Consider the following 16,822-nt stretch of genomic DNA (forward strand, 5'->3'; position numbering starts at 1 on the left):
TATCAATAGCGGACCTGTTTCCAAGTTTTTGGCAGACATAAACACAGTCCTAGGACCAAGTCCGCTTTTCAAGTTAACTAGATTTTGGTCCTAGGACTGGTCAGAGCAGTCCAAAGTTTGGTCACAGGTTAACTTTGACCAGTCCAAATGACTGGTTATCAAGTTAACTTGCTGTACAGGTTAGGACTGCATCCATCTGTATATAGCCTTTTTTAAATGCATTTTATTATTATATGATATGTCTGTTTGAATGACTAATGCAAATTGATGCTTATACCAATGATCATACATAAAAGGATGTATAGATAAATCCATGGAGAATGATCAATGTAATATAATTTGCTTTTATTTCTCATTTCAATTTCCATCCGTCAATTAAAACTTTATGATACATGAACCCTATTTGTTAATGTAAAAGAGCTTTTGAAGTTTAAGACAGAATATCGAATTGTTATCCTAAAGATACCAAAGAGGCAACCAAAAACTATAAATCGAAATTAAACTGACATAAACTAAAAAAACAATGTTTACAAAACATTCAATAGAAACCTAAGACTTAACAACACGGGCCTAATTCAAATGTAAGTATTACATTAATTTGCTTTCGTAAAATAATGATATCTATATATTTTTGCTTTATTGTACCTTTTTAATTACAATATTCATTTTCACTTGTTTAATTAATTGTAAGTACATGTACTAAGAAATTATTGGTACAGCTATTAAAAACATCATTTTGAGATGTAAATTGTTGCCTCGGCGATCTAATAAACATAACATTTGACACAGGGAAAGTTGAAAACACAAAGAGAAACTTTATTTCTCATACTGTATACCTTATTCCTTTGATTTGGATCTATATTTGATGTTTTTAGTAAGACTTTGACCATTTCGAGTTCCCGACCTCTAGCAGCTATGTGTAAGACAGTGTCCCCGTTCTATAATACACAGTAGAAATACTGACAGTTTTTATCAATTTTCTGATAAAAAAATATAATTGTATTTCAGCAACATTCAATATAAATTAAATAACTGCAATAGATAGTAAACAAATTTTTTGAAATATATAGATTTGGTGTATACGTTACAGTTGGGTGCAGACTAAGCATTACATTACATCAGACATGGCAGAGTCGAACGTGAACAGAATTATTAGAAAATTATATAGCCTTTTTTAAATGCACTTTATTATTATATGATATGTCTGTTTGAATGACTAATGCAAAATGATGCTTATACCAATGATTATACATAAAAGGATGTATAGATAAATACATTTGGAATGATCAATGTAATATAATTTGCTTTTATTTCTCATTTTAATTTCCATCCGTCAATTAAAACTTTATGATACATGAACCCAATTTTTTAATGTAAAAGAGCTTTTGAAATTTAAGAAAGAATATCGAATTGTTATCCTAAAGATACCAAAGAGGCAACCAAAAACTATAAATCGAAATTAAACTGAAATAAACTAAAAAAAACAATGTTAACAAAACATTCAATAGAAACCTAAGACTTAACTACACGGGCCTAATTCAAATGTAAGTATTACATTAATTTGCTTTCGAAAAATAATGATGTCTATATATTTTTGCTTTATTTTACCTTTTTAATTACAATATTCATTTTCACTTGTTTAATTAATTGTAAGTACATGTACTAAGAAATTATTGGTACAGCTATTAAAAACATCATTTTGAGATGTAAATTGTTGCCTCGGCGATCTAATAAACATAACATTTGACACAGGGAAAGTTGAAAACACAAAGAGAAACTTTATTTCTCATACTGTATACCTTATTCCTTTGATTTGGATCTATATTTGATGTTTTTAGTAACACTTTGACCATTTCGAGTTCCCGACCTCTAGCAGCTATGTGTAAGACAGTGTTCCCGTTCTGAAATACACAGTAGAAATACTGACAGTTCTTATCAATATTCTGATAAAAAATATAATTGTATTTCAGGAACATACAATATAAATTAAATAAATGCAATAGATAGTAAACACAGTTTTGATATATATAGATTTGGTGTATACGTTACAGTTGGGTGCAGACTAAGCATTACATTAAAGCAGACATGGCAGAGTCGAACGTGAACATAAATATCAGTAAATTATATAGCCATTTTTAAATGCATTTTATTATTATATCATAATATATGTCGATTTATACTCGAGCTTTGAAAACCCATATTCTCAAACAAAATTTAAAAAAACTAAGAGAAACCAAAAAGACCAAAAGTAAAGTCAAACACCTAAATAAGATTGAGAGCAAGTCAAAGGCAAAAACAGAGATGATACATTGGTTTACTATTGGTGTTTAACATCCCTTCAACACTCTTGGTTATATTGTGGTGGTTAGATTGTTTTGGTGGAGGAAGCCGGAGTGCCAGGGGAGAAACTAAAACTTTGTGAAGGAAAACTGTCCATTCAAGATAATTAATTATACCATGATAGAATTAATAACCCATGCGTTGACAGGTTTGAGATACAGTTAATGAACTATTGAGATCACAAAGTCATTAAGGCCCTTTTTCACTATTGATTATAGTGTAACACTTACATTTATGAGATAAACACATACATTAACTACTTATTAGAAAATATAGGTCAACTGGTAAGAACAATAGTATATTAAATAAAAAAAAAAGGATATCGAATTGTTATCCTAAAGAATCCAAAGGGACGACCAAAAACTATAAGTCGAAATTAAACTGAAAAACAACATTTACAAAACATTCATTAGAAACTTAAGAATGAGCAACACGGGCCTAATTCAAATGGAAGTGATACATTCATGTGCTTTAGAAAAATACTGATGTCTATATACATAAGCTTTATTTTACCTTTTTAATTACAGTATTCATTTTCACTTGTTTAATTAATTGTAAGTACTTAGAAATGATTGGTAAAGCTTATATTAAATCATTTTGAGATGTAAATGGCTGCCTCACAATCTAATAAACATAACATTTGACACAGGGAAAGTTGAAAACACAAAGACATACTTTATTCCTCATACTTTATACCTTATTCTCATAATTGGGATCTACATTTGATGTTTTGAGTAACAATTTAACCATTTCGAGTTCCCCACCTTTGCAGCTATGTGCAAAACAGCGTCCCCATAGTCAAACAAAAAAAAATTAAAAAATTCAGAGCAAGTCAAAGGGAAATACAGATATTATTTATTTGTAATTGGTGTTTACGTCCCTTCAACATGATTGGCAATATTGTGGTAGTTAGATTTTATTGGTGGAGGAAGCCGGAGTGGCAGGGTGAAACTCAAACTTTGTGAAGGAAAACTGTCCATTCAAGATAGTCAATTTTGCCACGATAGAATTAATAACCCATGCGTTGACACAGTTAATGAACTATTGAGATCACAAAGCCATTGAGACCCTTTTTCCCTTTTGATTATAGTGTAAAACTTACAATTCACGTTTGGTTATAAGATAAACATGTGCATTAACTACTTATTAAAACAAAAAATATGGATCAACTGGTGAGAACATAGGATATAGTGGTACGTTTAAATGATAATCCTTAAAAGCATTAGATGAATTATCACTATGACAAAACCATGCATTAAATCACAATAGTTATCACCATTAAATTCATTTATCAGAGTTATGCATTATATTACAATTACTTTTACAGTAACTCATTGAATTACACAATATATTTGTATATTAAGTGAATAGAAAAATTGATTTTGAAATATTGCTGTCCATTGTATAATGCATTGAATCGTGACATAAAAAAATATGGCTGATTTACTATGAGGGGATATAGATTTACAAATTAAAGTGCACATATGGTCAGTTTTGGTCAATGCGGTCAAATTATTTTATAGCACAAGTCAGCAAGAGGTATCAAAACTACTAAAATTTTGTTACACATCAAAATGTTGAACAAAAGGAGGACATGCTGGGACCCTTAATTTATGCGAACAAAAACGTGTTGTTATTGTATTGCAATATTGCTACCCATTGTTTTATACATTGAATCCCTACATAAAAAATATGTCTGATTTACTTTGAGGGTATAAAGATTTACAAATTAAAAAGCACACATGGTCAGTTATTGGTCAACGCTATCAAATAATTTTGTTGCACAAGTCAGCATGAAGTATCAAAACTACTGAAATTTTGTTAAATTTCAATATTTTGAATAAAAGGAGGATATGCTGCATATGACACCCTAAATTTATACGAACAAAACCTTGTTATTATTATATTGCAATATTGCTGTCCATTGTATTATACATTGAATCGTGACATATAAATTATGGCTGATTTACTATGAGGGGATATAGATTTACAAATCAAAGTGCACATATGGTCAGTTTTGGTCCATGTGGTCAAATAATTTTGTTGCACAAGTCAGCAAGAAGTATCAAAACTACTGAAATTTTGTTACGTATCACAATTTTAAAGAAAAGGAGGACATGATTGGAACCTGAATTTATGCGAACAAAAAAATATTGTTATTGTATTGCAATATTTCTGTCTATTGTTTTATACATTGAATCCTGACATGAAAAATATGGCTGATTTACTATTAGGGTATATAGATTTACCAATTAAAGTGCACATATGGTCAGTGTTGGTCAATGCGGTCAAATAGTTTTGTTGTACAAGTCAGAATGAGAAATCAAAACTACTGAAATTTGGTTATGTATCAATATTTTGAATAAAAGGAGGATATGCTGCATATGGAATCCTAAATTTATGCGAACAAAAACTTGTTGTTATTGTAATGCATTATTACTGTCCATTGTATTATACATTGGATCGTTACATTAACATTATGGCTGATTTACTATGAGGGGATATAGATTTACAAATTTAAGTGCACATATGGACAGTTTTGGTCAATCGAGTCAAATAATTTTGTTGCACTAGTCAGCAAAAGGTATCAAAACTACTGAAATTTTGTTACGTATCAAAATTTTGAACAAAAGGAGGAAATGCTGGCACCCTGAATTTATGCCAACAAAAAATTGTTATTATTGTATTACAATATTGCTATCCATTGTTTGATACATTAAATTCGACATAAAACATATGGCTGATTTACTATGAGGTTATATACATTTACAAATAAAAGTGCACATATGGTCAGTTTTGGTCAATGCGGTCAAATAATTGTGTTGTACAAGTCAGCATGAGGTATCAAAACTACTGAAATTTGGTTATGTATTAATATTTTGAATAAACGGAGGACATGCTGGCACCCTAAATGTATGCGAACAAAAATGTGTAGTCGTTTTAGAATGATTCTTTCATATTGTATAGTAGATTCTTTCCTGAAATTAAAATATTGCTGAATGTGTCCACATAGATCAAGGACATATAACTTACAAGGACGTATAACTAACATCGATAATACGTTCTTTCATTTAAATACATATAAATAAAGTGCAAATATGGCTGAATTTGATAGGTATTGGAACATATATTCAGTGGCCGTTATCATTGTATCCAAGATCGTTTTTTAATTTATAGATTGGCTGATCACTATTGGTGTTTATCACCCCTTCAACACTATTGGCTTGATTGTGGGGTTTAGTTTTTTATTGGTAGAGGAAGCCGGAGTGCCAGGGGATAAACTCAAACTTTTTGAATGAAAAATGTCTATCCAAGCTGGTCAATTATGTCACGGTAGAATTAATAGCCCTGATTTGATAGGGACATTTGTAAGTGATACAGTTATTGAACTATTGGTGTCACAAATTCATCCGCCTTTCACTTTTGATTAAAGTGTTACACTTACATTTCACGTATGTATATAAGATAAACGTATGGATTAACTACTTATTAGAAATAATAAAGGTCAACATAGGATATACTGATACCTTCAAATGATACAGGACACACACATCTTCAGTAATAACTATACAATAAATGTACAAATACGTTTTAAAATATAATTAGCATTTTTAATTGAAAATCTTATATTTAGTATCCGGTCTTAACTGTACTAGTTTTTTTCAAGAAAAGGACTAGCCTATTTCAGAATATTAGAATGAACAAAGTTAATTGGTGATTGCTTTTCTGATTGTGTTTTCTGCACTTAAGTAATCAATTGAAACAAATATATAATATTATGACTATAGCAAAATTTCAGTTGCGATGATGATAATTTCAAGTTCATCCGTTAAAAGTCATTATGAAGTTCCCTTTGCAGATATGAAACAGGAAAGCAAACAAAAGTGTACCTGATTTCTAATTATATTTTTTTCCCTTTAAAAACACCTTTTTCAAGCTGAATGTAACTGAGCAGACGGTATGTGTATTTGATTGTGTAATTTTCTCTTGAAGCATTAGGAATAAAGGTTAAGTAAAAAGTATTTGATGATACGGTAGACATTGTATTAAAAAATGACTGAAACAATGTAACGAAGAATGTATACCTTATTAACTTTATTTGGATCTATATCTCCTCTTTCTAATAACAATTGGACCATGCTGAGGTTTTGATCTCTTACAGCTATGTGTAAAGGTGTGTCGCCGTCGGTCTGAAATACAAAAATAATATGTTTAGTTTACTTTTATAAAGGTACACAAGAATTTAAAAGTGTCCTACAATGAATGCAGAAAAAGAGTATTACACCAATTCAGACTTGTAATGAAATCTTTTTTTAATTTGTATAATGAATATCGCTTTTCTCAATGAATAATATTTCATACATTCATATGAAGTCAAGCACAAAAATTAAAAAAAAAATTGATATACAGTACAACATATGGGATGTCATTAAACACAAAGTTTAACATTAATTATTAACGACATATATAAATGTATAATTAGAAGCGTTTTGGAAGAATATAAACAAGTCTGTGCTATTTTTTCTTTTCCAGTATAACATTGTTTCGAGTGACAGTGATTCTGACTTTGGTAGATGTACTTTATTTTGCCTGGTCAAGCTTTATAAATGACCACATCATCTATCAATTCAGTACAATAGTACAAATCACCCGCCATGATCTATGTATATTCTTTTGTTCACAGACATATTTTGTGTTATATACTCACAACAAAGACATAGTATGCCAATATGTACAAATGATTAACAAGATTTACGCACTTAAGTTTAGAAAAGAGTTCTTTTGATGAAATAAAACAGAAATACTATATAGTTATAAGAAGATGTGGTGTGAGTGCCACTAAAAAAACGCTACATCAAAGTTACAATTTACAAAATTAAACCATTATAGGTTAAAGTGATCTTCAACACGGAGACTTGTCACAAACCGAACAGCAAACTATAAAGGTCCCTAAAATGAAAAAAAAAACAACATTCAATATGTCTGTTTGAATGACTAATGCAAATTGATGCTTGTTCCAATGATCATACATTATGGAATGTATAGATAAATACATAGGGAATGATCAATGTAATATAATTTGCTTATATTTCTCATTTTAATTTCCATCCGTCAATTTAAACTTTATGTGATACGTTAACTCTGTTTGTTAATGCAAAAGAGCATTTGAAGTTTAAAAAAGGATATCGAATTGTTATTCTAAAGAAACCAAAGGGACGACCAATAACTATCAGTCGAAATGAAAAAAAATGTATTTCAGGAACATTCAATATAATTTAAATAAATGCAATAGATAGTAAACACAGTTTTGTAATATATAGATTTGGTGTATACATTACAGTTAAGTGTAGACTAAGCATTACATTAAAGCAGAATCGAACGTGAACAGAATTATTAGTAAATTATACAGCCATTTTTTTTCAATGCATTTAATTATTATATGAAAATATATGTCGATTTATACTCGAGCTTTGAAAAACCATATTCTCAAACGAAAGTTAAAAAACTAAGAGAAATCAAAAAGACCAAAAGTAAAGTCAAACACCTAAATAAGATTTACAGCAAGTCAAAGGCAAAAACAGAGATGATACCCTTAAACACGATTGGCTATATTGTGGTTGTTAGATTTATAGGTGGAGAAAGCCACAGTGCTAGGGAGAAACTCATACTTTGTGAAGGAAAACTTTTTATTCAAACTAGTCAATTATGCCGTGGTAGAATTAATAACCCATCTGTTGACAGGTTAGTGATACAGTTAATGGACTATTGAGATCACAAAGCCATTGAGGCATTTTCTTCACTTTTGATTATAGTGTAACAATTACATTTCATGTTTGTTTATAAGATAAACATATGCATTAACTACTTATTAGAAAATATAGGTCAACTGGAAAGAAAAATAGGATATAATGGTACGTTCAAATGATACTCCTTATAATTATAATTACATTCATTTATCAGAGAAATGCATTATATTACAATTACTTTTACAAAGTAATTCAGTGAATTACACATTACATTAATTTTGTAAATTATGTGAATAAAAAAATCAAACATTTTGAAAAACAACATGAAGTTATAAAACATTCTAGCATATGCAGCTACTTTCCCATATACTGATTTAAGTATGTATATAAAATGTCTATTCAATACGGCTATCTCATTATTAATTATTTTCACCTAATTTTAACTTAATATAAATATATACTTTTATAAATATACTTTTTAATTTTTTTTTAATTTCAATTAAAACATTTACTGAGAATTTTCTTTCTAATTATATAATAAGCATAAATTTTAAGCCCAGTCACACTAGACGATAATTGCACCTTGGGCAAACACATGATTACGTGTTACGAAATGAAATTTAAAACCTCTTTGTAACCTTGGATCCGGTCGAAGTTCGACCCTGCTACTTCCGCAATCGAGTCGAGCACTTTGACCACGACACCACCAACGAGTACTATAATGAACCACAACGTAAGAATACAATACTGCATTATATGATAATAACGACATTTGATAGTTTACACTCTCCAATTAAGACAAAGAGTTTTCAAACTTCAGTTGTAGCATTAATGCATCTCCAAAATCATATTGATTGATTGTTTGTTTATTTGGTTAGTAAGTATTGTTACGCATGTGTCTCTGTAATATAGACATATTCTTTTACTTGATATAACTGTAAATGTCGTGAAAGAACATATGTGCATTTGCGTAGCCTTCGTACATTTATGTATAAAATCAAAATTTGTGAACATGCAATATTGAGCCAATGCGTATGAATCTAGCAACTGATTCAGAAAACGAATCTCTTCTTTCTTCTACATACAATACAACTTAAGAAGATTTTTCTTGTTGATGTATGTTAAAAAAGGTTTAGATGAGAATTACAATAACTTGAAAATGCACTGATAAGGGAATTTAATGAAATACCGTACATTCCGAAGTTATTGCGATTTTTTTTTATTACACCTGATTTCCTAGTGCATGTAGAACAAAACTTTGGTTAGCTTGCTTGCTTTGTTTGTATATTGTGCAGTCATTAGGCTAACACCAAAATAGATATATACAGGTTAAACTATGCCTATATAAATTGTTTTAAGATGCCAATCTTATTTACAAAGCTTGTATAAACAATTATACAAACAAAGCAGGTAAGCCAACCAAAGTTTTACTTTGCAAGCATAAGGAAATCAGCTGTAATGCAAAAAAATGCGACAGGGTTATAATTGCAATAATTTAAAGTCGCATTTTTTTAATTTGAATTTAGATTTTTCTCAATATCGCAAAAGTTTAAATTGTATTTAAGTCTAAAATAATAAAATCGCAATAATGAGTGCATGCGACAATTTCTGAATTTCCAGTTACAAAGAAAAAAGAATGTATTAAAAACCAATTGTGCAGAGAACAATCGAAGGTCTTTCCACGGCAAAATGCAAATTTTTTGAGCGAAAAATATTTCCTTCCCGTTTAAAATGTAAATTCTGGTGTAAAAAAAACCAGTTTAATATACGTAGTTTTTTTATGAAACAAATATGGTTTCTTTATACTTTTGATAAAAAAAGGGAGAATAGTAGGTACTTCTGATTTACAAAGTTTTACATTTGGTTTAATGTAAACCTTACTTTACACTGATTTTAAAAATGTAACGTTCTTGTTACTTAAAAATAATGCAAAAATAACAACTTCCGGGTTACAAAAGATTACTTCCGGTTAATATCTTTCAAAGTCAAAGTCTAACAGCCAGTGTAAAATAAACTATGCCGTTATCATGTACCAATAACAATATACATTAAAGATTAAAATGTTAAACTTCAATTTCAAGGTCATACAGCAAGGTCCAAAATCAAAAGACATGATGTCTCTACTGTGTATGATGTATGTGTTATAATAACACACAGTTAAATAAAAAATGGGAGAAAACTCCAATTAAATGTCAACGTACCCTTTCAACCAACATTGTATATCTAACGATATATCGAAACTTACAACTTGTCGCTATCTTGTATGGTTTCTTATTATAAGTGATAATCAGCCGAAATTGAAAAAAAACATGATGAACTTGACATTTGACTTCGACCTTATATTCATTTTGGTAAAACGAGGACCTCAAATCAAAGACCCTTCCACTCCTGGTCTACCTGCTTCAACTGCATATAAATTATATCAAATAAATGTGTGGAAATGACTCTCACATGGAGTGTACTAATATCTTCCGACAAAATTCGTTAGAAAGGTAAAACGAGCAATTTGGTAAAATAAATGTGTCATAATCTTTTACGGTTGCAAAGGAGAAGTCCGCACAAAACAATCAGTGTTTGGGGATATAAGTCTGTCAAAGAAAAGTGTTCGGTTAACAAAATGGTTGAACGATGTCATTTTCAAAAACGTTTAAACTGTTCGATATCATATATCAATTTTTAAATTTTAACACAACAATACTGCGCAAAAAAAAAACCAATTAGGCGAATGAAAATATAATTAAAAACCGTCTGTTCAGAGAACCATTGAACGTCTTTCCACCCAACTCTACATATTTTGGTAGAACAATATGCACTTCTAGTCTAAAATGTCAATTTTACTGTCAGATGGTGGTTAAATATACATTGATTTCAAAAATATATAGTTTTTATATATTTTTGCTAAAAAAAAAGAGATTAGTAGGTTCGTCCGGTATAGAAAATTTCACTTCTGGTTTATGGTTACGGAAAACAGGGCGAATTAGAGGTTTAGAGATGAAACTATCGAGGGCTATCATCAAGATTATTAAGAACAGTTGCCAATGTAAACAGCTTGACGAGGACGACAAGGTCATAAAACGGGAGGAAGACACAATGACATGGAAGTCATTTTCTTCAACAAACGGGAGAATGTAGTAGTGTCATTTTTAAGCCTATTAAATAATAGTAAAAATATTTTTAAAGTACTTAAAGTTAATTGTATTTATTATAAACGTTTAACTGTTGAATTTTGATAAAGGAATATTATTATTTAAATCCAAATCTACACTTTACTTTTCTATATTTAATTCATGAATATTCAAAAGATTCTTAGTTAAATTACGTATCATATTGGTCATTGTCATTTTCGTGGTCAATTTATATTTTGTATTGACCAGGTAGATTTACACGTAAGATTGAAAATTACAGTCGCATCATATTGTATCCCGAATTTATATACCTGTGTTAGGCCGTGTTCACATTGACCTAAACTCGGTGTTGTGTTAGTGTAACTCACACATAAACTAAACATAATTACGTTCCCATTGATAACTCTCAATTTTTACATGTAGTGTAAATCATGTTTTGTCTACATGCGGTCGATAGTCGATGTAGGCCTTGTGTAGGTTGAGTGTACACAACATTAGGCATTCAGAATTTTAATTGTCCCATGTATATTTGAAAAAGAAACGATTTTTATATAAAATTGATACTTATAACACTTATTAATAAAGTCCTTTGCAGAAATATTTGTCTAAACTTGATATATTTATGTGTTATAAACACACTTTACGTAGCCTTATTAATCTCTTATCAGACTCATCCATCATCATTGCCGAACACATAATTAATTTGAACAGGTGTTCCCGAATCGACTGGACGTACACACTGACAGAAATACTTGCCACTGGTACTTACTCAAACAACGATTCATTCATTAATGCATTACTGAACCAGGTGCTCCGCAGGGCGCAGCTTTATACGACCGCAGAGGTCGAACCCTGAACAGTTGGGGCAAGTATGGACAAAACATTCAAGCATGATACAGCTCTGAATTTGGATTGTGATCAAATTTTTGACATTACATGGTTTTTTTTACACAAAACAAATGCCAAGATTTTACAAATCAATTAAAGATTTCTTCTTCAAACTTTTTAAATCTAAAATTAAATAGTTGACACAGCATAGGTTTCTGACACAGAATGAATGTGGTCTAATGAACTTAAAAGGTTTTTTTTTGCCTTTGAGCAAATCACTATGCTGTTGAATATTAATCCTCTCAAAAAAATGTTTGAAGAAATTTTCTTTTTATTTATGAAATCTGAAATGAGAAAAATTTAACCCCCCCCCTTTTTTTTCACATCCCCGTTTCCCTTTTTCAAAACTGATATCAATTCAAATTTCTAATGGAGTTTGCAACAATAACTACTCATTTAAATACATCATAAAATATTAAGATGTAAAAAAACTGCTTGTTATCACTGAATGGTAAAGATTATTTAAATTTATCAGTTGGTAGTAAAAAGTGTATATACATTGTATATTGTATATAACAAAGATTTAAGTTGATTCTGGACAAAGAAAGATAACTTCAATTAAAAAAAATTCTTGCTATTGCACAAATAGTATATTTCTTGCTTACTATTCTGGACAAAGAAAGATAACTCTAATTAAAAAAAAATTTGCTATTTCACAATATTGTGCAATTAGATATTTCTTGCCATTGCACAATACTGTGCAATTGAAAAGACTTGCTATTGCACAATACTTAATATAATAATTTTAGATCCTGATTTGGACCAACTTGAAAACTGGGCCCATAATCAAAAATCTAAGTACATGTTTAGATTCAGCATATCAAAGAGGCCCAAGAATTCATTTTTTGTTAAAATCAAACTTAGTTTAATTTTGGACCCTTTGGACTTTAATGTAGAATTTGAAATTTGAAAACTGAGGACCAAAAATGAAGAATCTACATACACAGTTAGATTTGGCATATCAAAGAACCCCAAGGATTCAATTTTTGATGAAATCAAACAAAGTTTAATTTTGGACCCTTTGGACCTTAATGTAGACCAATTTGAAAACTGGACCAAAAAAACTTCAATAATCAAGAATCTAAGTACATTTTTAGATTCAACATATCAAAGAACCCAACCGATTCATTTTTTGTCAAAATCAAACTAAGTTTAATTTTGGACCCTTTGGACCTTAATGTAGACCAATTTGAAAACGGGACCAAAAGTTGAGAATCTACATATACAGTTAGATTCGGCATATCAAAGAACCCCAATTATTCAATTTTGATGAAATCAAACAAAGTTTAATTTTGGACCCTTTGGGCCCCTTTTTCCTAAACTGTTGGGACCAAAACTCCCAAAATCAATACCAACCTTCCTTTTATGGTCATAAGCCTTGTGTTTAAATTTCATAGATTTGTATTTACTTATACTAACATTATAGTGCGAAAACCAAGAACAATGCTTATTTGGGTCCCTTTTTGGCCCCTAATTCCTAATCTGTTGGGTCCTAAACTCCCAAAATAAATACCAACCTTCCTTTTGTGGTCATAAACATTGTGTTTAAATTTCATAGATTTCCATTTACTTAACCTAAGGTTATTGTGCAAAAACCAAGAAAAATGCTTATTTGGGCCCTTTATTGGCCCCTTATTCCTAAACTATTGAAACCAAAACTCCCAAAATTAATCCCAATCTTTCTTTTGTGGTCATAAACCTTGTGTCAAAATTTCATAGATTTCTATTAACTTAAACTAAAGTTATGGTGCGAAAACCAAGAAAATGCTTATTTGGGCCCTTTTTGGCCCCTTATTCCTAAAATGTTGGGACCAAAACTCCCAAAATCAATACCAACCTTCCTTTTATGGTCATAAACCTTGTGTTAAAATTTCATAGATTTCTATTCACTTTTACTAAAGTTAGAGTGCGAAAACTAAAAGTATTCGGACGCCGGACGACGACGACGACGACGACGACGACGACGACGACGACGACGACGATGCAGACGCCAACGTGATAGCAATATACGACGAAAATTTTTTCAAAATTTGCGGTCGTATAAAAAGGGTGAGATTAATTGTTTGTTTGTGAAGTATTTCAGATCCTTTAATATACAATTAGAAATAAAAAAAATTACCCCTCCCTGTGTCAAATATTCCTTGGAGAAAAAAAATAGCATTTGTAACAAACAGAAAATGATAGAATTGTAGTGATCCTTAACACCGCAATTCTTTTTCTTCGTCTGTAAGCACGCTGATGTAGCCTACGTTTTTAATGCGTAATCGAGACATCTTTAAACTACTGCAAATCATCCAAAATTACTTTCTTAAAGGTGCAACCACTTTACTTTAAAAAAAAAAGGGGGGGTGGGGGGTTCTGAGTCAGATTTTCTTTCTCGCGCGAAAGTTTATATTTAGTTTTTTTTCGATGGTACCAATTTCCAAATAAACACTATAATGAAGGTGAAACTTTGGATTCAGAATATTTGTTTATTTTTGATTTAAAAAAAAAAAAAAAATTGAGGGAAAATTCATCCCCCCCCTTTTTTTAAGTCAAATGGTCGTTCCCTTACTGCTAAAAAGTTGTTTAAAATTTGAATTCGGTTCTACGTTATGAACATCTAAACGACATATAGTTTACAAGTGTGAACAAATCGTATGTACATGTAGCTAAACAAGGTGTATAGATGTGAACAAATTTAATGTGAAACTAGTGTACATTACATTAAACCAAATGTAAACATGTTTACTGTACACGGCATTTGGTGTGAACACGGTCTTATTGTTTTAATTCATTGTGGACACTATTAGTTACATAGTGTGCTAGTGACCTAATACGGTATATATGGGGTCAGTAAATTCCATATGGGGTGATAGCGAAGCTTGAATCCCCATATGGAATTTAATGACCCCGTATATACCTTATTACGTCACTAGCACACTATGTAGCGAATTTATCTTACCGACTATCTTAACGTGTAAAATTTAGACTAGTCGGACCTATCAAAATGAGCAACTTTTCAATACAGTTAGCATTAACATGGAAACTACTTCTTTTGATCCTACAAAACAGATGCCAACAATGACAACCTGTAAGATTTAAATGTGTTTTATGATTTTTTTTTCACTTTATCATCACTTTCGTCGTCTGTTTAAACCTTTAAGAATTTTTCTCAGTACTGTTTTGTTTTTCTAAAGGGACATAACACCACTACTAATCGTGTATGAAATAAGCCCCGCCTCCCAACTAACCTAATATTTAATATACACGGTTTCCACGAGGACGCTTTTAACCAATCATTTTCCTAGAAATGTATAGGAGGTAAGATAAAACATATTACCTGATTATGGTAAGTTAACTTCTTTGTTATATACTATATATTTTCACATGAAAATGATAAATTAAGCAAAGTTTCTATGTTATGATTTCGTTCTCCTCGTAAAATTTGGTTATTAAATAAGTAGGATAGATGTACCCGAGAATATTTTGTTTAGCTTCGTGCTACATACATTTTATTATCTACCGTTAATTTGTCACGATAAAATGTAGAACTAGATAATTTGCATATCAATTTGATTATTGACACAGATAATTGATATTTCATAAATAGCGGCATATTAGACAAAATCAGAAAAAATGATAAAGTTTATATTTATTAGTACACTTATATTATACATTGTAATGATAGAAGTATAACTATGAATGAACTTGAGTTGTTTTGTCATATAGTATATTTTAATATTTTACGAGTCCGAATGTTTATGGTTACATTTTGGTTTTAGGACTCCATTGATGTAATTATTTACAAAGAGTATTAGTGAACTGTACCTTGTTCTTGCCAGTAAAATCTGACTCCACAAGCGGAGAGAGTCAATCTATTTTTAATTATGTAATGTTGGAAACAAAACGTTATGGATTTTTTCCCTTCAAATATGCGGTTTTAAGCATATTTAATATATTGGCTTAATTAGTCTTTATGAACATAGTATTTACAATTTAATGATTGTTGTAATGTACTTGTATTTAATAATATATTATGTTCCGATCAGTTTAATATTAGTTGTGCAGTTTTAACTTTAGTTTTGTACAGTACACATAGGAAACCAGTAAACACTATTTAGTACATTATTTAGGATCAAGGGTTACATTCTTGTGTAGTGTATCACAATGCGAAATACAAGTACACGTGACATCAGCTCACTGATTGTCTATTACAATTATTCGTAGTATAGTACACAGTATTAAAGAGCATTGTATTCTGTAATTACCATATATATGTGATAATGTGTAATTTAAGATACTTGTGGTTTATAAAATAGAACTGTTATTTATAATTGTGATATTGTTATTTCAGAGTTTTTTTTCTTATAATGGTATTAAATCACCCGAACCCTAAACAAAGTTTATTATTACTTGACGTAAGAATCTACCCTGTTACATATGTGTTACGTGTAATATCATCGTAAAACCAATTTAATCCTGGTATCTATGATGATTTATTTGGAATATAAGAGGAGAGAAAACTACCATGGAACTTCAACCAAAATTGACATTTTTTTCAATAGACCAAGGACCTTAAATCAAAAGATACAAGGGCTCTATCACTTGTTGATTACTAGCTACAAATGCATGTTCTTTATGTTAGCTGAAATAACTCGTATATTCAGTCTGCATATTGAACCAATGAGAACAATATCTTGAAGATGTAACGAGCAATTAGGAAAATAAATTTGTCGGTTT

General features: G+C 30.3%; 1 protein-coding gene across 1 annotated transcript in view; it reads right to left on the reverse strand.

Moving 5' to 3' along the window:
- LOC139526329 (putative ankyrin repeat protein RF_0381) overlaps nt 1-16,822 on the reverse strand; it is a 72,951-nt gene that overhangs the window by 27,832 nt on the left and 28,297 nt on the right. Inside the window, exons 7-9 of the mRNA XM_071321462.1 lie at nt 6,426-6,530; nt 1,800-1,901; nt 837-938 (exon numbers count right to left, since the gene is read on the reverse strand). Coding sequence (XP_071177563.1) covers nt 837-938; nt 1,800-1,901; nt 6,426-6,530 — 309 coding nt within the window. The remainder of the gene's footprint in view (nt 1-836; nt 939-1,799; nt 1,902-6,425; nt 6,531-16,822) is intronic.

The sequence above is a fragment of the Mytilus edulis genome, chromosome 6 (genome assembly GCF_963676685.1).
Source record: "Mytilus edulis chromosome 6, xbMytEdul2.2, whole genome shotgun sequence".
Taxonomy (NCBI): Eukaryota; Metazoa; Mollusca; class Bivalvia; order Mytilida; family Mytilidae; genus Mytilus; species Mytilus edulis.